A 24,962-nucleotide genomic window follows, 5' to 3' on the forward strand; every position below is an offset into this window, starting at 1 on the left:
AGAGTGTCTTACATTTGTATTTCTTGTTTTATAAAGCAAGGCTTGTTTCACTGAAGTTTCCCGTTCTTATAGCCTGAGGGTATTTGGTAGAAGCTACTCATACTAATTTCTGTAGTTAGTGGGAGGAGTACCTTGAGCTTTACTGGAACTTAATTTAATAGACCTCTTCCCATCACTGCTTTCATTTTCAAGAAATTCAGACGAAAGGACAAAAGCACACAATTAGACTAGTGTTGTCACCCAGATGAAGTAGTGGAGCAGTACTTATGGCAGCATTTCTTCCAGCCAATTAAAATACGGTATAATGTCACACAGACATATACATCTGATGGTGAAAACTGAAAGCTGTTTTTAGTAGCATGACTATGTTCTCTTGTAGCACCTGACACTCGGGCAGCCCAGATGTAGAAGAGTAATGGGGAACTTGTTCAACTATGTGGACTACACTGGAAATATAAACAAACTTAAAGACTGAGGGAACACTAGAAGCAGTAACTTGCCTCTTCTCAAAGGCAAAATTGTAGACAATCACACCTACAATGTATTTCTTAGTACTGTTGGCATTGCAAAGCAATAACTTGTTTTGTCACCAAATTTGCAAAACAGTCTCCGGCCCTATGCCTTGAGAAGCAAGCATTTGCATAGCTTGTGGAAAATCTTTCGCTCAGTGCTGTTGTGTTCCGTTCTGTGTCAGTTTTAAGATTTATTGCATGGAACAGTTCTTTTTTCAAGTAGAAAGTTACACTTAGAAGAAAATATGCTGCTTGCAAATCAAAAGTTCCAAGAATTGGCTAGGCTTGGTGCAATTAAAATATTTGAGAAGTTCTGTATATTGATTGAAGGAAAGATGGCCAATGCAGAATGAAATATTTAAAATATGTAATATATTCTTTAAAGAGACTTGCTTAGTGTGTTAAGCATGCAGCTTTGGATTATTGTTCTTGGAATCATACTATGGAAAACAAATGTAAGAATCCAAATTCTTTCTTTCTGTATACTGTATTTCTGTTTGGGGATGTTTAATAGCCGGTGGACCAGAATTTTAAAACACTTTTAAGTATTTTGTGTCTGAATAATTTAAATGTCTTTTAGCTGGGTCTGAAATTCCATTTGACTTTGGGGTGGACATGGTTGGTTGTTCACTAGTCTGCCCTTTTTATATGTAAGGCAGAGAAGTGGGTAGAGGGTGGGATCTGATTTTTAAAGAGGGTGAGTGATACACCAGTGGGAGCTAGGATGATGGGGATAAGGTTCACACACCCCCTCAAAAGACCCCTCATCCACCCCACTGCTATGTACTGTTGGTGTAGTAGAGATCTTAACTGACTAGACCGGTTTTTTACTTTTGAACTTTAGAAAAGCCTATCATTATGTTGGAGGGAAAGAATTGCCTTGGACACCGGCTGCAGTGCTACTTTGCCATTGATAAAGCCATTGATTTCTGGAATGCCTGATGATGACAGCAACTAATTCAGAGGAGAGTCTGAGGGAGCCCTAACGTTAATGTCATTGTGAATCATAGACTGTTAGGCACTGCAGGCATGAAATCTTTCATAGCAGGCATGAAATCTTTCATAGCAGCGAACAGTATCTTAAAGCTTCAACTGCTGCTGGTAGTGCTAAGTGTGTCTATATTACGGTAGATTGAAATGATGTTGCTGGGTATGACTTTGTCTTTTGTACCAGGTTGTGGTTAGTTTTTTTTATTAAAAAAAATAACAAACTGAGTATTCTTTATTAACAAGTTTTTGTTTTTTGGGGGCTTCTGTTTCAAGGCAAATCCCTAAAATGCAATATATCCTGGCTTGGATAGCTCAGTTGGTTAGAACATGGTGCTGTTAATGCCAAGGTTGCAAGTTTGATCCCCATATGGGACAGTTGCATATTCCTGCATTACAGGGGATTGGACTAGATCAGGGGTCCCCAAACTACGGCCCGCGGGCCAGATGCGGCCCAATTGGCCTCCCAATCCGGCCCGCGACGACCCCTGCCGCCCGCTGCCGGCGCCCGCTCTTGCGGTGCACAGCGCGGCAGCGCACTTCCAGATCGGAAAAAAGTGCCGAAATTTGTTTGTGCGCATGCGTATGGGCCTCTCCCGACCCAGAAGAGGTCATTTTCGGTGCACTTCTGGGTCGGGGGGAGGCCCATACGCATGTGCACAAACGATTTTCGGCGATTTTTCTGACCTGGAAGCGCGCCACTGCGCCAGTAAGTGTGTGTGTGCGCATGCGCACGGGCGCGCACTCCCCCGCCCTCCGGCCCGCTGCGCAATCGGCGCGGCGGGCACCGGCCCAAAGCCGGGTAAGTCTGGGGACCCGTGGACTAGATGATCCCCCCAAACTGCGGCCCTCCGGATGTTTTGGCCTACAACTTCCATGATCCCTAGCTAACAGGACCAGTGGTCAGGGATGATGGAGATTGTAGTCCAAAACATCTGGAGGGCCGAAGTTTGGGGATGCCCGGGTTAGCACCACAGCCCTATTGAAGTAAGTCAATAGGGCTTACTCCCAGAATTTCAACTTAAGTATGGGAATATAGGATCTTCCCATCCTACCCAACCAAGGACTGAGAGATTGTGGGGGGAGGGGGCTCGTTTAATCTCACTGTAAACAAGTGGTACAGTGACAATAAAGTATTTCTATTTCTATTCTATCTTGTACACTGGACAACTTTGTCTTCTCTTTTTCCAGTTTTGTTCCTTTCTGCTTCACTGCCTTGCTTCAACTCCACCCTCACAAAAATTAAAGTGGTAAACAAACGGAATGCTCATGACTAATAGGGAAAAGTATGGTCAGATAATGAGTGGCCAGATGAGAGCAGTTTATTTTCATCAGGTGAGAATGAATGGGCTATCTTTTGTAGGTAGATTACAATGTGAATTGGGACTTCCCTCTCGCTCCACATTCTATTTTAGGCAAATTCTTGTGAGAACATCTGATGTCTGCAAGTTCAGCCTTTCCAAATCTGTTGCTCTCCAGATGTTCTCTACCACTCCCTGACCAGTGGACACACTGACTGGGGCTGATGGGAGCTAGAGACCAACAACATCTGGAGTGAAATAATAATTCAGTAGGTGTTGTTCTGTCAAATTAAAATATAAATACAGTTTCTGGTTTTGTGCTTTGAAATCTTTTAACACACTATAGTAGATTGTATTAATATTATAATCACACATAAAGGGTACAATATATTTGATTTGAAGCGCCTGGTACCCAAGTGTTCTTCCCCTTTATGTGGTTTATTTACTTTGAAAGTGCTTGCAGCCCTAATTTGCAAGTATCTTTTGGTATGCTTTCTTCCATCTGCTCAAATGCAGATTTGTTGTGAAAAGAAATAGATTGCTGTTTCTTTAAGGCAACAATTAAATAGGGAGGGGTGAGGGTAATGTTTTGACTGCTGGCATTTGTGGCCTCTTGGCAGTGTTTCATATTCCTTTCGCTTGCGTAAGAGGTGGACCGTCTCTACTGTAGCTACTGTTGCCATGGAGAGATAGCGGGGGAGGATTCCTAGGATCCCTAAGCCTGTGAGAGATTACGTCTTAGAATTGCTCTCCGAATATAGCATGAGAAGTGGCAGGGCAATTCAGGTGTATTATGGCACTGATAATGGGGAATGACCTGTCAGCTGTTGGGTAATGTGACTATCAAATGCTCTATTGTAATAGAAAATGGGGAAAGGAATAAAGCCGTGCATATGAGTTGGTTTCAAAAGGGAGAGGATTATGAATTGTTGTGTTGGTGGGTGTCTCTTAAACAATGTTGCATTCCTTGGGTAAAATGGAGAAGTTTGCAATATTGTGGTGGGTATAAGGAAAAGGAGAACACACCTATGTTGCCTCTATCTTGTACTTGTTATAGATTTGGCTGTCACATGGTCAAACTTTAAAATCTGCAGATTTTACGATGGTAGTTCAATTGTTTTCAATCTCGTAAGAGGTTACATTTGGTAATTGCCTATAGTGAAAGTTTTATAAGTGCATGTAACCCGAAATAAATCTCTATTTATGTGGAGGCTGTTAGTAAATACTATCTCAGTGCAGCAAATGTTGTGCCAGCCCAAGAGCTAGTCATTGAGGGATTTGTAGCATGAATGGAAGCAGGAACAGAGGAAGGCTTTGTCTGCTTTGGTAAGTTTTTCTGGTCATTTTTTGAATTCTTCAGTCATATACTTGGGCTCTGGCTGGGCGTTAGAATAAGAATAGCTGTTGCTAATCAGATCTTTTTAAAGCTCTGAGTTCTCCAGTCATGAGTAAATTCTTGCCTTCAAAATTATTATGGGTCTGGGGGAATTATTTCCCTGTAACCTTTTTCTCCAGTAGCTATCTCTTGAAATAGTAACAGTAGAAACAACAACAGAACACTGGCCTTGTGTATCTAAAATTAGTTAGGAATGTTTTTAAATTGTTTTGATGTTAATCAGAATCAGTTCTTCATATCTTGTGGCTTGGGCATTCCTGGGTATAACATAAGCATACGGCAAATTCATACCACTTTGATTTGCTATATAAGTGAATGCAAAACACTAAATTAATCCTATGGCAATCAGATGAAAAATGGTATGGAATGGTGGCAATCAGATGAAAAAAGGTATGGAATGGTGGGCAATAAACTTGAGAGCACATAGCATTTTACTGTACATTAGTTATAACCTTGTTGTTCCTGTTGGTGACAATTAATTGCCCGATCTTTTCCCAGTGTGATTGAAACTGCAGGTTAAGCATATTAGCATTTCATCCTGGATTTAGAAAGCTTTTGCTTTCCTTACTACAAATATTGAGAAATATTGTAGACAGTGCAGGTGTAACTTTGTGAAATGCATGGTGATTAATCCACTGTCTATATATTAACAGTCACTAGTAGGACTTCATTGTACTAAAATTGTTGTGTGGAATAGTGTCATGCTGCTTGTTGACGGAACCTTCCAGTGCTCCATGTGAAAAGTGATATTTGAATTTGTGCAGTGTGTATATGTAATATATATAAAGGGAGAGTAACAAGTGTAGACTTCTGAAATTCTCTCGGTAAAATAGGTGGTATTTATAGCTAGAAAGAAGTTGAATAAAAATCTATAACAATAAATCACAATAATAAATAAATAAATGTCCCAAAGTTGCTTTACTTTTTGCCCTGCCACTCCAGCCATATTGAAGATCTTAATAGACAATACTTCTAAAAGGATGAAATAAATGTTGACAAAGGTGCATGAATCTTAGCAAGAAGGTGGCTCAGAAACTCTTTGATTTATTGCAGTAGTGTTATGCAATATTTCATGGTCTAAGTAGTGTGGAAGAGAAGTGAAGGAACAGTTTGGTTATGGTGGGATGATATAGTAAAGAGACTGAGATTATTAATAGATAATTGTTTAAAAGCAGAATGTATGCTTTTACTTGTCATTCAACAAGTTACCTAAGTAACAATCAGATTTATCATTTCTGCAGATACTTGTTCAAGTATAAAACTAGTATTAGGAATATTACCATTTTAAATACTGTGGGGGTTGGTGCTTGGTGGTGTGATTCTTTCCAGCTATTTAAAGGTTAATATCCAACTGTTCTGCTTCAGTGATGTGATGGGGGATATTGTGTAGTTCTATGAAACATAGCACTGCTTTATTTTATCGACTAGCTCCTTTTTTATAACTCATTTGTCTGTATTATATTGTTACCTTTGGAAGATTCAGTTTTAAATATAACATTTTCCAAAGCCAGGATACTCTACTACAACGCTTGTTAAGGACACACAGTTCTATGATATTAGCTTTTCTTGGGATACATCTCTTGTTAAGTATTTTTGACTGAATATTAGCTAGGGTTATGAGAGTTATTTGGCAAATGGATCAAAATCAAGATTGTGTTACTTGACCTTAAAATTATTTTTGGCTGCAGTAGCCCTATACAGCTGAAAGCAAAAAATGAATTGTTTGTTTGACAGTGACCTTTGACAGTGTAGGATTTCAGTAAATACTTCCTGTGGAAAGGAAGCAATGCATGACACATCTCCTGATTTAGTTCCAAAGTTCCTCTGAAGCTTAATGGATTTGTCGAAGGTCCTTGTCCATGTTATATATTATATTTGAAGAGGTAGTTCTGCAGATCTAATTGAGATTGAATAGCAAATAGTAAATTGTGAATTCTGGCATTCTAGCAGAACGTATTAGAACTTCATCTTAATTAAAAAAACAACAACAGATTGTACCTAGACTACATGATGACCTAATGAAAAACAAATAATTGCAGGGAATTTATTTGCTATAGTTTAGAAACAAAAAGTGCCTGGTTAGTGTACCATACAAATATTGTCATCCTGGGTCAATGCACTTGCCATTCTCTAGGCCATTTTAAGAAGCTAGAAATCCAGTTCTTGCACCCCCCTGAACATACTCCCGAAAGTTTCAAATTCTGAAGTGCCTCTTCAGAAAAAGTGTTGATAGAATTTGTGAATTAAAAGCATAAATGTGAGCAAAAATATTCTTATTCTGTAAAGAAAGTGTACATATTTTTAGTTGTTAAAAATCTGACTCTTTTGCTAGAGTTGGAATTCATACAGGGGAATGTGAAATTACAAGTTTGTTGGAGATCTTATTACTGATTTGCAAGGTACTTGTGGGGCACAGGGACTTGGTGTCCTTTTTATTTAGCCTTTCACATAGAAGAGAAATGTGCAAATTTCTCATGGTTAGCATCCCTAAATTAAAATAGCATCACCACAACTGACTGCTGCCCAAATTATCTCTCATAAAGATTGACATTTCTATCCATGCCAACTGTTTATTCATGACCCAGAATTATGTTGGTCAAAAGAAAAGGGGTGGGGAAGAGTCATTACATATAGCATACTCTGACCAATAGGAGAAGCAAAAAGTATATGGAAAATGTACGACTACTGTTTCCTGGAACAGGAAAAACACTCATTAGAATGATGAGTGAGTGGTACTGATTGAACAATTAAGAAAATGCTTCATGTCCTAGTCTAATTACAGCACAGCTAGGTCAGAATTGATAAGAACTGCATACTTTCCCTGTCATCTGTCCATCTCCTCCCACATAAGGGTAATTGGTCAAGGTGTTTCTCTAGATTACATCATCATTTGGGGAGGCCATTGACCTAATTTTTATAAAGTCAAATATATAATGAGTGATCAGCTTAATAAACGGGGTCTTCTGGGAATTTCATGTCTCATCTGCTATGTGTTCGATAAAGTTATGTAACCAGATGAACATTGTGACCAGTGTATCTTATCCTTTTGTGAAGCTTGGTTCACATTTATTAATGTTTCAGATTATCAGTACTTCAGTGTCTCTCTGTGTTAGTTATTCTTCATCTTGCAGGCATCTTTGTATGCAGTATAACCCACAAAATCCGATGGGGATTATTTCCAAGCACACATGTAAAATTATGCTGTTAGTTGTAGCACCATATTTTTTCCCTGAAACAGAACAATTTTTCAAGTATATCAACCCTTAAGACCTTATAAAAGAAACCCTCTTCTCCTTGTCCCTATTTTACCTAATATTAAGCCCCTATTGTCACAACGTGCTACCCATTTCCTGTTTTTGATTTAGTTGCATACTGTATGAATGATCTCACAAATACAAATTTATTGAACTAATCAATTTAGAAGTTTCCTGGTCAATGGACTGGAGAAAGGTAGGTTGGTTTAATGTTTGTGCATTCAAACAATTGTGAGTTAGAGAACATAAGAGTAGACTTCAGAAGATGAAGCCAAAAATCTGTGGAACTTGCTAGTTAGCCCCCCGCAAATGACTTGCTGCACACTTTTTACTTGCTTGCTTTTTAATCAAAACGTGGGCCCTTCTTATGAGTAAAAAGCAGGCACTGGCTGGACTAGAAATGCAACAGGGTGGTGGAGGAATCATGGAGCACTCTTTGCCTTCTCAGTAGCCCACTTGATTTATATGCATAAAAGTTCAGTGAACTGACAACTGAGTTGCAGATCAATCCATTGCTCTTTGGCCAATCCAATGACGTTCTATTTCCCTTCCTCCAAGGCCAGGAGAGAAGCCACGGGCTAGTAAAGGTGGGAGAGATTATTCTCTCCATCCTTTGCCAGCCTGCAGACTTGTCTGAAGGGAATTCCATGCACATTCTCTATGAAATTCTGCCTTAACAGCTGTGAAGACACCTTGATGCTTAGGGGTCCTTAATTGATTAACATGATTGGAATATTTTAAAACTAGGATCTGATGAACCATGTTGAAAATAATATTTCATCATATATTTATTGCGTATACAGTCTGTTTTAGTTCATGCTGGGTGTGCCTGGTGAATGAGTTGGAGGAGAAGAGTGAGAAAATTTGTATGATGTAAAAGGAATGAAAAGGCTTAGACATATGTTGTAATAAACTGGTTTTTTTAAGCCCAATATGTACTGTTAAAGATAAAGTTGGCATCTTCTCTGGCCTTGGTTTGGCTTTAGCTGTGAACATATACAAAAAGTCTAATACGAAATATATATTGCTTATGCAAATTAACACTGCTGGTTATATAGATACACTGCTAATGAAGTGACAGTAAAAACAACAACAACCCACTTAGCATAAACTATTAAATAAAGGCAGGCATCCTGTTCTGTCCAGCTTAGCAATCAGTTTGGGCTTTGTTGCCCTTCATATTTTTATTCTGTTGCCATTTGTTTTGTTCATCTAAAGCTTAAATTTCAATGGTAACACTTATAAGTTGCATTAGAAAGATTTCTACTTGGTAATCTGGAAATAAAATAGAAAATTGCATTTCCTTGAGGTCTTCCATTCAGGTTTTGGCCAGAGCATAAAAATGCCCATCAAGAGTTGAAAGTTATTGGCACCTTCAATCTACTCTCATAGCCAGCTGTTTTCCACTCTGTTGTCACATTTCATATACCGGACTACCAATTACTTTTAACTCCTTTTGTAACCATGAATGTTAAATTTGGTCATTCTGTACCTACATTTTCATCAGTTACAGGGAGAAAGAACCTTTTCAGGAGATTAGGATGCAACCCTAATTTTGAAGATGTCTTCCTGAAGAAGAGCTCCTAGTCAATCATATTATCAAAGTCCACAGGACAACTAATAGCTCTGCTTGTTAATTGTGCAGGCACAATGGTAACAGAGAAAGGAGGATTACTTTGCCTCCATTGCAACCATAGGGTAAGCCCTAAGGTGGCCTCTAACTTATATTATCCAATAATTCCAGTTTCGTTTGTTAGGAATGTTTTTAATTTTAGTTTTATGTTTGATAGGTGCCTTGATTTTAATTTTTTTAATAGAAAGGTAGGATATAAACATCAAAATGCATGTTTTCTCAGGAGAGCCTTTCCACTAGTGGATGAATGATATTCCTGTCACTAACGTCTTGCCTAAAAGATCACCTTATCCCTTACACAAACAACTGATTGCTGCCTTGTGCAAGAGAGGGCATTCTGCATATACCATCCTATTCAGGAGGTCTATTCCGCATGATGTCTGAATCAGGCCCTTAATGTGGCAGCAGCTATCCTTTGGAACTCCCCAGTAATGCATATTACACATCCATTTTTATTGCCTTTTCAGCACCTGCTAAAGATATTCTTCATTCAACAAGCTTCTTAAAATCCTTATCCCAACTGGGATTTGAATTGATTTTAAGTATGTGCCGTTGTTGTTTTAAAATCTTTTTTATAAATGCAAATGTTTTAATTGTTTTTATATGAGTAACCTGATATTTCCACCATCTGGAAGTGCATGCCTGGGGATCCTTGACTCTTTCCTGTTTTCACACACTAACAACACATCATTTAGAATCCTATCTGTGATATTTTGTCTCCACAATCAGAACAATTTTCAGTTGTATTGAAAAATACGACTTTTGAGCCAACTGGCCCCCAAATGGCAACTAGACATTCCATTTTGGCAATTGTTACCATGGTTTAATTAGCCATTTGGAGCCTAGCTTATATATCTGAGTTTCTGACACTGCTTTGGGATGCCTCGTGGGGAGCGATTCATAAATAAAATAAACAATAAACTTCCAAAAGGACAAGTACCTTGTCCATCTGCCTTCTTTCCAATATTTTGTCTGTGTCTAAAGAGTGGCTTAAAGATTGCCTTTGTGCAGGCTGTAAAGCACCAACTTGTGATGTTTAATTATGTTTTATTTGTTTATTAAATTTATATGCCGCCCTTCATTTGTGGATATCAGGACAGTTCACAACATAAAAATACAAAATGCATAATAAAAACACACACACACACACACACACACACACACACACACACACACAAATAACTCCCCTATCCCTTCCCACAAACACATTTAAAAAGGCATAGGAACCAAAGGGAGTTCCTAGGGAGTGACTACATCTTAGTCTTCTAGAAGCACAGGTAATTCAGTGGCAACTGCAGCAGAATGTTACCCAGGGGTATGCAACCTAAGGCCGTGGGCTGGATGCGGCCCAATCGCCTTCTCAGTCCCATGGATGGTCTGGGAATCAGCGTGTTTTTACATGAGTAGAATGTGTCCTTTTATTTAAAATGCATCTCTGGGTTATTTGTGTGGCATAGGAATTTGTTCCCCCCCCCATATAGTCCGGTCCACCACATGGTCTGAGGTACATTGGACCGGCTGAAAAAGGTAAAAAACAATCTGTACTTTTGAGGGGGGAAATTGCATGGTACAGCCCTTTGGAGAACCACTACCACTTTGGAATGCTTGAGCAATTTCCCATTTGAAAAGGCTCCCTACACACACTAGGCATCTTAGGGAGATTTCTAGCATGGCATTCTCTATGACATATTAAAACAACAAAGGCTTGTGGCGCGTTGAACACGAATAGATTGTGGCAAAAGCTTTTGTGCACTAGAATCCCCTTCTTCATACACTTTGTGCACTCCCATCAGATGCATGGAAGTGTTATCATTTTGTATGTACATACAGAAAAAACATGGGAAATTGAGAGAGAAATGGCAAAATAGCAACAAGAACAAAAAAAAAGCAAAGAAGAACCTGTGACAATTTTAGGCTTATCTTGCGTTGTCATGGACTATACTACTTGCCTTTCATGCTTTTGAGTCCCACTTTTGCCTGTACATGTATATAAAATCACCCGTTCTAAGAAACAACTCTAGCAGGCTTGACAATTTTTAATTAGAATTTTTTAAAGCATGTCAGACAACATCAGTGATGATGTCACATGCATTATCCCAAGGTGTTCATAAGACTTAATAGACAATATTCCACATGTTTATTTTTGGGTGTAAAGAAGCACAACACTGCTGGCATTTCTTTTTTTAGAAAATGTTTACATTACTTTTTTCCCTCAGGCTCGCTGTGATCAGGGTTAGAGCAGCTTCAGAAACTTGGTGGCTCAGCCACCTGTGTCAAAGTTTTTTAAAATAATTATTTTTCCATTTATAAATATATGCTTCTGTATGTGTTGCTCGGTCCCAGCTCCTGCCAACCTAGCAGTTCGAAAGCACGTCAAAGTGCAAGTAGATAAATAGGGACCGCTACAGCGGGAAGGTAAACAGTGTTTCCGTGCGCTGCTCTGGTTCGCCAGAAGCGGCTTTGTCATGCTCGCCACATGACCTGGAAGCTGTACGCCGGCTCCCTCAGCCAATAACGCGAGATGAGCACCGCAACCCTAGAGTTGGTCACGACTGGACCTAATGGTCAGGGGTCCCTTTACCTATGTGTGCACATGTTTGGAGTTCTGATATCTGTTCATGATGCCAGAGCTCATCGGCCCCTGGAGAGGAGAAACCTTGAAGCCATGGATGGAGGAGATGCAGAGGCTGTGGTAATGCTTATGGTGGCAGTTAGGGCTAGAGATGCATTCAGTTGAGGGATAATGTACTTGCATCCATGATTCTGCTAGAGCTAGTACACATACATTCATGGTGTGCTCATGTAACAGCTGCTGCTAAGTAACTTATTGCTTTAGCGAAACTCATATGGAAATAGGTTTTGGAACAAGAGTGTTCTTCCTAGGAATAACCTCTCCTTTGTAGAGTATTGGGGTTTTAGTATAGGTCCAATGTTTTGTTCAGCTTACTGGCCATCATGTCAAACATAGCCATCAAGGACTTGGCTCCCAGTACGTTTCCGAGCACAACTCAAAGTGTTGGTACTGACCTTTAAAGCCCTAAACAGCCTGAAGGAGCGTTTCCACCCCCATCTTTCAGCCTGGACACTGAGGTCCAGCTCCAAGGCACTTCTGGCGGTTCCCTCACTGCGAGAAGTGAGGTTACAGGGAACCAGGCAGAGGGCCTTCTCGGTAGTGGTGCCTGCCCTGTGGAATGCTCTCCCATCAGATTTCAATGAAATAAACAACTATGACTTTTAGAAGACATCTGAAGGCAGCCCTGTTTGGGGAAGTTTTTAATGTTTGATATTTTATAGCTTTTTAATTCCGTTGAGAGCTGTCCAGGGTGGCTGGGGAAACCCAGCTAGATGGGCAGAGTATAAATAAATAAATAAATAAATAAATAAATATTATTTATTAGAACTGCAGCAGTATTCGTAACAAAGATCAAACTACATATTACACTGTTTGGGCATGTAATCATTAGCTCAGGCTTCCTCAACCTCAGCCCTCCAGATGTTTTGAGACTACATTTCCCATCATCCCTGACCACTGGTCCTGCTAGCTAGGGATCATGGGAGTTGTAGGCCAAAAACACCTGGAGGGCCGAGGTTGAGGAAGCCTGAGCTAATGAGAAAGGCTGGATTTTTTTTATTCCTGCCACATTTTTTTCTCCCAGATGCTGCCCCCAACCCCAAGTTCTGTACCTATGTTTGTGAGGTCAGCACCAATCTGTAGCACTAATGCCAGGAATAAGTAGAAACGGGGGGAAGTTTCAGGAGAATTAAGCACCCCAATTCTTCCCTGCAAAGAGAATTTTCTGCAACTGAAATGACCAGTTTGGCCCCAGGACTATTCCTGTACCAGACTGGGCAAGTTGTTGTTGTTTAGTCGTGTCCGACTCTTCATGATCCCATGGACCAGAACACGCCAGGCACGCCTGTCTTCCACTGCCTCCCACAGTTTGGTAACTGGGCAAGTTACTTAGTCTCAAAGCAAAATTTGTGCATTCTGTCTCAAGCAGATTTAAGCTAAGTTGTGGACATGATCTGCTTCTGAATTGGCATATGAATTCTACTAGATGAGGAATTTAAGAGTGTTTTTGGCAAAGAGCTCAGTCGAGTGTAGACTGATAATCTCTTTACAGTGCTAGGAAGACAACAGAATTGTGTGTAAAAAGTTTCTAATTAAATGCTCAGTACTATTAGCTTATTCACTATTTTTCATATATTAGGTACATTAGAGCCTGGTGCTCATTCTGACCTGTGCAAAGCTGACTCCTAGTGGTAAATCTAAGGTGGTACAGGTTTCTTTGTTTCCAGAGTCAGGTCTGTTTTGGATACCATCTTTAATTCCTGTATTATACACAAATACAGCCTTTAAATCCTAGCTTTTAAGTAAAACATGCACACTATACATGCAGTTTACAATTTTTTCAAATGCTTCAATAGGCATGGGAGAAGTCTTAATTTATAATAACTACACTACACTTGGATTTAGATCCAAGTTACGTTATTCTGGTTAATGTGAACCATCTCCTGTTCAGGTATCAGAGAGCATATTTTGTCAGTGTGTTATGTATGAATGGGGGGAGGGGGGAGCTAATCTTCTGATTTTTTAAATATAAATATTATCACAATGGTGTAGGAAATCCTGTTTGGAGAAACAGAATTAAAACAAGCATGAAGAATCCCTATGCTTGGAGTAGACAACGTGTTGCCCTCCAGATATTATTGGACTCCCAACTCTCCTCTGGCCCAGCTAGCATGGTTAGTTGCATATCTAGAGGACCCTGTGTTGGCTTCGTGTGCTCTAGACATTCAAATACAAAACAGAATAAGCAAAAGGCATAAATCTAATGCACCAAATGCATAAGTCTTGACAAATAGATGATCGCCATAGGGTTGTTTCCCCCCCCCCCAAAAAAAACACCTTACAATTTGTGCTTAACAATTTATGTTCTTTCTGCAAACATTTGGACCTTTCTTGAATATGTTTGAATTTGTATTTGCCGGTTAGAATGAATGGGGAGAAAAGGAAAGGCTCATAGTGCAAGGTTTTAAGTAATTATGAAGAATAGAGGGATAAGGTTTTTTCTGTGGACTCTTGTATAGACAGGTTTTGGGTGGTACCTAGTCAGCAGGCTTGTTACTATGGTTATGTAGTCCCTTGAATGGGGGAGCACTTGCTGAAAATAGAGAACCTATGCGTCTTGACGGTATGAGAGTTTCAAGATATTCTTGAAGCACCATCTGTTTGATCCCATCTGTTTCCCCTCAACCTGTGACAAATCACTAAAAGTGCAATTCTAAATACTCCGTTTAGATTGCAATTACCAAGCATCTGTAAATAGAGGTAGTGGCCAGTGATGTGAAACCCCTGCATATTTGACTAAAGCAAATATCATTATCATTGTGGCCAGGGGGTAGCCACATGACTGTAATGCTAAGCCAGAAATCCCCTCCCTATGGTCTGTTAGTAATGAGGGTTGGGTGACTAGCAGATACAGGCCTGGTTCACACATAACAACACCATGGTAAACGTTAACCATAGTTAATATTAACCAGAGTTAAACCTGAGGTTGTATATCACATAATAATTAAGAACAGCAGCAAGAGCAGTCAAGCCTTGAGAGTGGTTTGAATTTGTTCTGTGAACCGCCCTGAGACCACCTGGTTTAGGATGGTATATAAATTCAATAAATAATATTTTCTCTCTCTCTCTCTTCCATCACAGCTTTTGTAGTTTTTGAGTGGTGACAGCTCCCATAAGTAAGGAGGATGTCCGGGTTCTCAAAATGCTAAGCTACGGTTAACTGTAACTAAATTTTATCAACCAGCAAACCTTGATTAACAAGCAAGCCTTAACCATAGCTAATAAATCATAGTTAATTTGCTGGGCAAGGTTCATACCAATGTTATTAACCAATGGTTTATGTACAAACCAGACCACTGACACCTTGCTGGATTACCAAGAATAGCATCAAATTTTTGTTGACATCTGTCTTGAGAGACAACCATACTTCCGGGGGTGAAGTCAAACCACTGAAGAATCACAGTGCCTGCTATGGCAGCAGAGACTGGTAACTCATAACTGCTGCCTCCCATGTGGTTTTTGCTGCGTTTGCAGCACCAGAGTGACCTATCTGGGGTGGACCAAATGCAGTGTAACATTTTCTATGTATGCTTATAGTAAGCAGGATAGGGAAATGTACTCAGTGTAATTCTCCTCCTTCTTAACTTAATTTGTTACAATTTATACTTTGCCTTTCTACAGAAACTGTACTTAAGGTGGTCAATAACTGAACAACAACAGTAAAATTACAGATATTGGCCTGATGCACCATTTTTTTTCACTCTTTCCTGTATATATCCATTTGGAACCTTTTGAGATGGAAGATATAGATGTAAATGTCATTAATGGAAACCTTTGCTTCCTTTATGTGCACACAAATGCTTGTTTAGACTAATTGATGGGGCTATTCTGAAGGGCTCTGGGAAGCTTACACAAATATTTACAATTTTACCCTTGGTGAAAAAAGAACACTGAAGTAGTAAAACATTCCTCTGAAAAGGCTCCAAAATAGTCAGTGCCCTTGGTACAGAATAGCTGGCAGGTTCTTGATCTGGACTATTTAGCTTTGCCAGGTAGCCACTTTGATCATAGTGAATCTGATACTTTCCTCTTAGAAATAAGCTTTTTTCCTAAGAAATTCCATAATGAGATTAATAGAATTAGGCCTTCTTTTCCCACTTGATCTAGGTGGACTCTTTGTGATGCACCTTCAACATGCAGTTCTCCTCAGCCCTCCTTTCTGCTGAATTTTGGCAGGGTGGTTCTCCACCCTTCTCACCGGTTGATGCTATAGCGAGCCAAGTGCCTGTTGATTTTTAAATCATTTTTTTATACTAATAAACACACATTGTAGCTAAAGCCCAGGAAGCAGGCATCACAAAGTAACTAACTCTGTAAAGCATTTGTGAGATATATTTATATTTCTTATGGTGCCCAAACATATGTTTCTACTGAGACAAATTTTGTTAATAAAATGAACCACCTGCTTGTCTGTGCTTTTAATTCCCACTTTATGATTTTGGCATGTTTAAGCCTGGATTTTCTTTGGCCTGCTGTTGTGTTCAGCCTACTATTGGCCTAAACTGGGCTGATAGACTCTAGCCCCATTCATTTGAATACAGGAGTTCCCCTGTTTTCATATGTGAAAGGTTGGAGACTGCTTGGTGTATGTTCTTGAATGCTAATAAAACTGAACTGAGGGCCAGTTTTCAAGGTAACTTTAATGTGTGTTAGTAGGATTGTAAGATACATCTGTGATGTGCACTTGATTGTTATCAAGTAGGTTGCATAATATATATTCAGATTAGAAAGCAAAGTTGCATAATATATATTCAGATTAGAAAGCAAAGTTGTATTCTCTATAGGAAAAAGGGAAGCTGCATGGATGAATATCACATTTATGTGGCATGCTAGTATTTGAAAATGAACTCCATCTGAAAGGCCAACCCAGTAGCAACGGGGACTATTTTTTTAAATGTAAAATTACATATGAAATATTTCAAATCTAGTTTAGTGTGGTGGTTTAGTCCAGGATTCAACCCCCCCCCACTCAGCTGTGATTTGGGGCCATTCACAGTCTGTCTCTCAGCTTAATCTGTCTCACAGGGTTGTTGTGAGGATAACATGGGGAGGGGGAGAATCATGTAAGCCACCTTGAGCTCCCTGGAGGAAAGATGGGCAAAAAATGTAATAATATTGTGATCATGGTCAACTGTAACACAGTTTCCCATGGAACTATACAGGTACTAATTTATTTTCTCCACCATCAAAAACGTACCGTAATTAAGCCTTCATATGCAGTTCTTAAAAACAACATCATTTTCTCCCTTAGGACAACATCTTCAAGAATTAAGGTGCCAAAAGTTGATACTTAAGACCTAGGTGGTAGACTGCTATTCCTCTTCTCAGAAGAACCTTTGACATAAGGCAGAAATTAGAACCCTCAAAAATTAGAAGATGAGTTTACCAATCCATGCGGGGCCTGATAAACCTGCTATCAATAGGATAGAGAAGGCTTTTGAATCCACAAATCATGACAGCCTTCTTGCTAATGGAATACAAGCTCTTGAGTACCACAGAGACATGAGACCATCTTAGTAACAGACGTTGTATACTTAACAAAATCATTAATATACACATGTAGGAATTTTTCCATCATAAATTGTGCAGATGCCTGCCTGACCTTTGTAGGTGCATTTTGATACCTTCTGCTCTTTATAAAAAAGTCACATTGCTTATTTTTACTTTGCTGGTTTACACATTTTGCAGGTAGCTTACCTGGCTTTGGTGACTGTAATGTCACCAGGAAATTCATTCCTGTCGTTTCACAAATAGGATTTATTATATAATTAAAAATAAGTTAGCAAATGTAAGCACAGGAAGGAACCCGCACAGATGTACATCCTGGTTGTGCATTCTTAAACACCAAAGAATCACTCCTATTGCTACAGTAATCAACGATAGAACTTCTATGAGCTCAAGTGGAATCATGATTATAGCCTGGGAATCATCCAGATGTCATTATTCTCAAACACTTGTCATTTAGGAGATAGATTGATACATTATCATGTGTAATTCCCCCCTCCCCTTGAAGTTTTGTGAGTAGTTTATATTATCGAAATAATATTAAAATAAATTATCAATAAAAAACATTTGTTGCTATAGATAATATCTTACTGAATTGAATATAGTAACAGATCCTATTCTGGGAAACATATAAGAGTTGCTCACAGTAATGAGAAGTAAAGCCGTTACGTAATGCTACTTGTGTGCTGTAAACGGATGTCTTAATCTATTGATTCAACTAGTGACCTTTCACCTTCTTTGCTACCATGTTGCTACCCAATGGCTGCTTGTCAGATTTTAAAAAACAATTAACACAGACACAGTGTCTTTCAGGAAGATGCTGCAGTTTCCATTTCTAAACCAATGAGAATGAGCAGTGATTTATCTTCTTTTTCTTTTTCGTTAACTTTTTCATTATAACAGCAGACAAAAATTAAAAGATTAGAAACAAAACTAAGAAATAGGCACATAGAGTGAGTAGTTGCATATGAAGTGCATGTAAAGATTATCAGTTTTATCAGATCATCAAGTCTAGTTCCAGATTTGCCAGGTGTGATGTCATAAAGGAATGCCAAATCACATAAAAAGTGTCTGGAGCTTCTAGTCCTTTCCAAAATTTCAGATTATGCATGGTTTTCTCTGCTATAGATTTATTCCAGAGTAAGTGGTACCAAGTGTCCAGTGTAAGATTTTGAGCTGTTTTCCCTTGAGTTGCAATTACTGTTCTTGTTGCCATGATCACATATAAGACCAGTTCTTTTGACAACATAGTTACATTGGTATCATCGTCACTGGTCTATGTCCAATGGTCTATTTAGGGGTTGTTTTTGTTGCTTTAAATAACTTGTACATATGAGACTAGATACTTGTTAAATGTTGCTGTTTAGCTTTCCCAGAAATTGTAGTTTCATCTGTCATTGTTTCAACAAAAATGTTATCAAAACATTTCACATTTCAGATTCAGAGATAAGTCAAGTTTTTGAGTCCACTTTTCTCAAATTCTCTCTGAATGATTATGCTTGCTTATCAGCTGCAAATTAGCTGTATGTGGGCAGTCCACATGTTTTCTTGTATAGAGTTTATTCAAGGTCACAAGCAGAAATACGGAACATAGGAGGGATACATTTTCCCTTGGCTTCTCTTCTTAACTATAACAAATGTTTGTCTAGCAGTACAAATTAGCATTTCCAGACTAATTATTTTGCTCATTAGTCTGCTAGTTTGAAAGTGCAGTTCCCAATACATCTTTTACCTTTTGTTGCTAATTGTCATCCTTAAAATTCGGCATAGGCGATATGGGCACTGGAAGTTGGAAGTACTGTATGTGTTTTGCTCATTTACCGTTTCTATTTACTGCTAGTGTAATTTGTTCTATCTGCTGGAAACACAAGGACAGCCTTCACCAACCCATGCTGGCTAGGGCTGTTGGAGATTGTAGTCCAAAGGATGTGGAAGGTGCCAGGTTGCCAAAGTTCGTTCTCAAAAAACTTAGAAACTCAAATTGTGAGCACTAGTGTCATGGTGTGTGTTAGGTCTAGTGCAGGCACCCCCAAACTTCGGCCCTCCAGATGTTTTGGACTACAATTCCCATCTTCCCCGACCACTGGTCCTGTTAGCTAGGGATCATGAGAGTTGTAGGCCAAAACATCTGGAGGGCCACAGTTTGGGGGTGCCTGGTCTAGAGATTACATGGATAAAAAGGAAGGTGCAATCCTCTAAACGACTACTCCGAAGTAATTTCAACAGTGCTGACATTTTAGAGGTTCAGTCAGAAACTGATGTCAGCAAACTGGAAAGCTGTGCTGATGTGCTCCTGTTGATTTTAAATGCTTTCAGCTGAGATAAATAAATTGAACTCACAAGCATAATATGGCAAATCACGGACTAGGCAGCAGACCGTCTGCGAGAAATACAGATGACATACAACGTAAAAACCTCAGCACAAGTTGACAAAATGATGCTGAGATAAAATGACATTTACAAAGGCTACACCAGCACAGCAGCATCATTATTAAGACTTGTGAAGTGAAATTATCGCTCTGCTGTTGATATACTTTTCCTAGAACACATACAGGTAAAGGGTACCAAAGTGTTGGACATTATTCAAAAGAACAGTAAAAGAGCTCTCCCCTGGCCACACCCTGCATTGGCCTTCCTTCACAACCCAAGTGAAGTAACCCACGACCTGGCTAGAATGAACTCTGATAATGCTTACGGTATTTATTATTTGAATGGAGGAAAGAGAGAGAGAGAGAATGTAGAAACTAGCTTGTTGTACAGATATAAAAATTACATTTGTTGTTCTGCTGTTCATGCCTGCCCACCAGCATGTGGCCCCCGAAAGGTTTCACAGAAGGGACAGTGACCCTCAGAATAGAAAAGATCCCCTACCCCTGATCAATCAATCTTTATTGCGGTCAAAGACCAGACAGACAGCAAAGTTAACAACAACAACAACAACAACAACAACAACAACTTATGCCACAACCACATGAAGAAGGGGATGTAATTAAAATTTCCCTATAAACTTATTTACTTTAAAAATAAACCTCCTTCAGTTAAAATCTGCATGCCAGAGATTAAAATCAGTACTCGTTCGCTGGCCATCACTGTCACCACAGCCTGTCTTGTCCTTGGTGCTATAAAACAGAATTTCGCAACAGGCCTGATGATATCCTGATCTTTATTGGCAAGAAGGTATTTAGCATAAGTTTCCTCTGAGCGGCTAGGTAATTTCCTTAATAACGGTAAAATTAGCTCTCTTCGGGTATCACAATACAACGGCTCCCCCCACCCCAGTTGTTTTTGAGTGACAACACTTTGGAATGGGTTGTGCTCTCAACTGCCATCAGAAATCATTGGTGATGTATAATGAGTTTTGAACAGATATGTAATGCTGTCACATTGTATCTGCCCTACACACCCACAGTAATATTGAAACACAGTGGACATCAGTATTTGAGGTATGGTTTCCTTTTGCTGGATTTGATTATCCCAGACTATAATCTTCTCTACAGGTAGTGTGTCTGTTTTCACTGTTCATAAAACTTTTTAATTATTAAATCCAAATCTTCAACAGTCTTTCCCCCTCTACCACAATTTAAAATAATGAAAATTATACCCCAATTGGGCTACGGAGGGCACTACAATCATTTGCGGAATACTGTACAGAAGCCCATCTCACTATTAATTATCAAAAGACAAAAACAATGTCTTTCGCCAAACGTCCTAAGAACTACAGTGGTACCTCGGTTTATGAACACAATTGGTTCCGGAAGTCTGTTCATAAACTGAAGCGTTCATAAACTGAAGCGAACTTTCCCATTGAAAGTAATGGAAAGTGGATTAATCCGTTCCAGACGGTCCGCAGAGTAACCGTTCATAAACTGAAGCGAACTTTCCCATTGAAAGTAATGGAAAGTGGATTAATCCGTTCCAGACGGGTCCGCGGAGTACTTAAACTGAAGCGTTCATAAACTGAAACATGGGTGTAATTGGTTCCGGAAGTCTGTTCATAAACTGAAGCGTTCATAAACTGAAGCGAACTTTCCCATTAAAAGTAATGGAAAGTGAATTAATCCGTTCCGGATGGGTCTGCGGTGTTCATAAACCGAAAATTCATAAACCGAGGTGTTCATAAACCGAGGTTCCACTGTATACATGGAGCATAAGCGGCCAGAAAATTGAACAGATCCACTGCCTAAAATATCTAGGCGTCGTCTTTCATGATAAAGGGCTAAAGAAAGCCCACTTAATACAGTCAGTAACAGCAGCCCACAAATCCTCTACAGCCATTCTAAGCTTTCTTAGAACAAAGGGGGGAACAGTATATTCCTGCGGCTTTAAAACTGTATGAGGCTAAGGTGATGGCTCAGCTGCTCTTTGGGGCCAACCTTAACATCCCGCCACCTAATCTGACGACAGCCGAAAGAGTACAGTCCAAATTCCTTAGAGCGGCTTTACAAATGCCCCCGTGTGTGTCAAACGCTGCCATACGATTAGAAACAGGCCTGACCTGCGTGGAGGCCAGAGTGTGAATGCAGGCTTGTAATCTATGGCTGAAACTTAACATGAACCCTCAGGGCCTACTTCTGTTGCTAGTGAAAGATAACTATGAATCCCTCTGGACCAAGACCATAGTGAATAAGATGCTGAGTATAGGCCTCAATCCATCCAGCCTTATGTCACGTGATCTTAATACAGCAAAGACCCTTATTAAACAGAGGATTATAGATATAGAAAGACCGAAGGATTTGAGTAAAGTACCTCACTTTCTAATTGAGGAGGAAAGGAGATACTTGGCCCGCCCAGCCAGATATTTATTCCACCTGGAAATACCCTCTCATATTCACTTTGGTCCGTAACCGCATAATGCCTTCAGCAGTTCTCCAAGGGAAGTACAAATGGATCCCTTTATGTGAGAGATGCTGCCTGTGCGGATCAGGAGAAATGGAATCTATCGGCCATATACTTTTGCGATGCTGCTTCTACGAGGAGGTGCGAGGCGAGCTTATCCACACTATACTGGCAGAGCTACCTGGACGCTCGGATAATTTCTATATAGAGTGGCTTCTTTCCGACGCTAACTCGAAGGTAGCCAAATTCTGTGCTAGAGTCATAAAAATTCGGTCTAATTAATTAGCAGTGCCCAAATATCTTCAGAACATCTTCAGGACTAGCTAAAGAGGACCCAGTGTTATTAATTGCTGTAGTCTACCTCCCTAAGTAGTAACACTCCTTTTAATCAGTTTTCTTTTAAACAATTGTTAAAAACTTATATTTATTGCCTATTTTTAGATTATTACTGTTTTTCTTTTATTGTTTTATGTATTGCATATTTATGTGTGCTGGTCAAGAACCGTAATCAATCAATCAATCAATCAATCAATAAAAATTATAAATGTGAACATACTCTGGAAATGAGATTATAACACTCACATATACAGCAAATGTGGAAAGAACATTGGTCCCTGGTCTTGAATCAAATCCCAGCTCAGACAGGGATTTCATGGATGACCTTGAACGAGTCTTCTTTGGTCTCTGTAAGGTGATATGAAAAGGATAGCAACCTGTCTCTGTGGTTGTCATGGGGATGAGTTAGAACAGGGACTGCAAGGCAACTAGAAAATCAAATAATAAGAAATAATAAAGTTTCTCCAGAAGTGTTCACTGAACTATTTAGATACTCCTTGGCTTGGATCAAAACAAAGCTTCTGTCACTTTATTGTAATAGGCAAGAGGGCACTTCAAAGCTAAACATTTTCGCAAGGAGTGCCGAAAAGTCACTGAGAAAGGGAGCCCTTTGGGGACAGAAGCACTTGGAAAACATACACAACAAATAATGGTAGTGCGCTCTCTCTCTCTCTAATTATTATTATTTACAGTGGAATGGACACCCTCAGGAGGTTGTGAACTCTCCTTCCCTGGAGATTTTAAGCAGAGGTTGGGAGGCCATCACCAGCGCCGCCCAACGTGGGGTGCCAGTACAGAACGATGGCGAATGCAAGCGGCAGCAGAGGAAACATCTCCGGACGGGATCTGCCGCCGCTTGCATTCCCCGTCGTTCTGCGCTGGCAGCCCACGTTGGGCGGTGCTGGGAGTGTCCGCCGACAGCAGAAAAGCCAGCAAAGGAACCCTCAGCTCGGCACACGCAACAGGATGTGTCACACAGCACCCACAACATTACATGGTGTTCTGGGTGCTGCACACACAGCCAAAACAGTTAGCCGCCATGCAGCTGGGGGGGGGGAAGGCAGCGGGCAGACAGCATGGTGACTGTACCACCCGATATTTTGCCCCTCAACATGGAACCTGCACCCACCTTCATACGGCCCTGTGCATGGGGCACCCCCGTTGGTTGGCGCTGTGATTCCCTGTGTCCCACAACTGTTCTAAACAACTATTCCCTAGGGGCACCGGGCGGATCTTTGCACCCCAGCGCCGCATATGCTTAAGACGGTCCTGGCCATCACTTTGGTTGAGATTCCTGCATTTCAGGGGATTGGACTAGATGACCCTTGGAGCCCCTTCCATTCTACGATTCTATGATACTAATATTTCTAACCCACTCTTCATCATATCTGTTCTCTGCCATAATCAGAACCAGGAAGGAGACAGTTAATATTCAGTGAACACAGATGGGTGAGAATATTACTTTTATTAAATGAGGTTCTGGATCACGCCAGAAAGTGTTTACAATGAGGACATGCTTACAACAATGCTGGTACCATAACCTGAAGTGGGATGCTGTGCCAGCGTGAATGTTCAGATCAGTATGTTAATATATTGAGGTTACTCCGGCCAGTACCAGAACAATTGTGATTGAGACGTTATAAGTATACGGTACTAACATTTACTGATCTTTACCCAGTAAATTTACAGGGACTTTTTTGAGGAGTTTCCCACTGTTTTGTTCAGAAAAAGAGGCATTTATTTAAACCTTATGTTCATTTAGATTTTCAAAGATGTGCAGAGGAGAACTTTTAAAGTTTTTCTCCTCCCCCCCCATTTATATCTTACTTGCAATTTTGACATCTGGTAACATTTTCCTGTAGAATCCAGATGTAAGGGCCCTTAACTTCTGACACCTCTTATTTTCAGGACTAAGACTTTGAAGATTTTACTCCAGTAGTTTAAGTATCAGTGATTGAAATCCCAGACCACTTGAATCTTACATATATTTGTAACCACCTATTTTCCTTTGTCACATTCTGATCTTTTACATCCTCTGAAAGCACCGCATAATCCCACCCACATTATGTGTTTGAATAGCATCAGTCTTTGTGATTATTCCTTAACATGAAACTCCTGCCTCCTGGATTTTTATTACAGCCTGAGTATTTTCATGGATACATCATTAAGCCCCATTTCTTCAGACATACACTTGTAGCCAGAAGCAAAGCCACTAATGGGCTGCGCTAATTGACATTAATATTAATGTAGTTTTAAATGGGCTGCATGGCCTAAGCTTTTGGAGTAAGATGGTTTTCCCTAAGAACGTAAGAGCATTGCTAGATAAGATCAAAGGCCTATCTAGTCCAGGATTCTATTCTCACAGGAAGCCCATAGGCAGGTTGTTTGCACAATAACCCTCTCTTCCTCATGTTTCACAGCAACTGGAATTCAGATGCATACTGCTTCGGACACTGGAAGTAACATATAGTCATCATGACTAGTAGCCATTAATAGCTTTATCCACCATGAGCTCATCTTAATTCCCTTTTAAAGCCTTCCAAGTTGGTACACATCACAACATCTTGTGG

At 39.9% G+C, this 24,962-nt stretch overlaps 1 protein-coding gene across 12 annotated transcripts in view; it reads left to right on the forward strand.

Annotated features, from left to right (window-relative positions):
- Window positions 1–24,962, forward strand: part of HIVEP1 (HIVEP zinc finger 1) — a 91,221-nt gene that overhangs the window by 32,370 nt on the left and 33,889 nt on the right. Inside the window, exon 1 of one of the 12 annotated variants that reach the window (XM_060277971.2) lies at window positions 3,348–4,126. The exons of the other annotated variants lie outside the window; for them this stretch is intronic. Coding sequence (XP_060133954.2) covers window positions 4,090–4,126 — 37 coding nt within the window. The 5' untranslated portion in view covers window positions 3,348–4,089. Of the gene's footprint in view, window positions 1–3,347; window positions 4,127–24,962 lie in introns of those variants that run through there. 12 annotated transcript variants of the gene reach the window in all.

Source organism: Zootoca vivipara, chromosome 8, assembly GCF_965207765.1.
Source record: "Zootoca vivipara chromosome 8, rZooViv2.hap1.1, whole genome shotgun sequence".
NCBI lineage: Eukaryota > Metazoa > Chordata > Lepidosauria > Squamata > Lacertidae > Zootoca > Zootoca vivipara.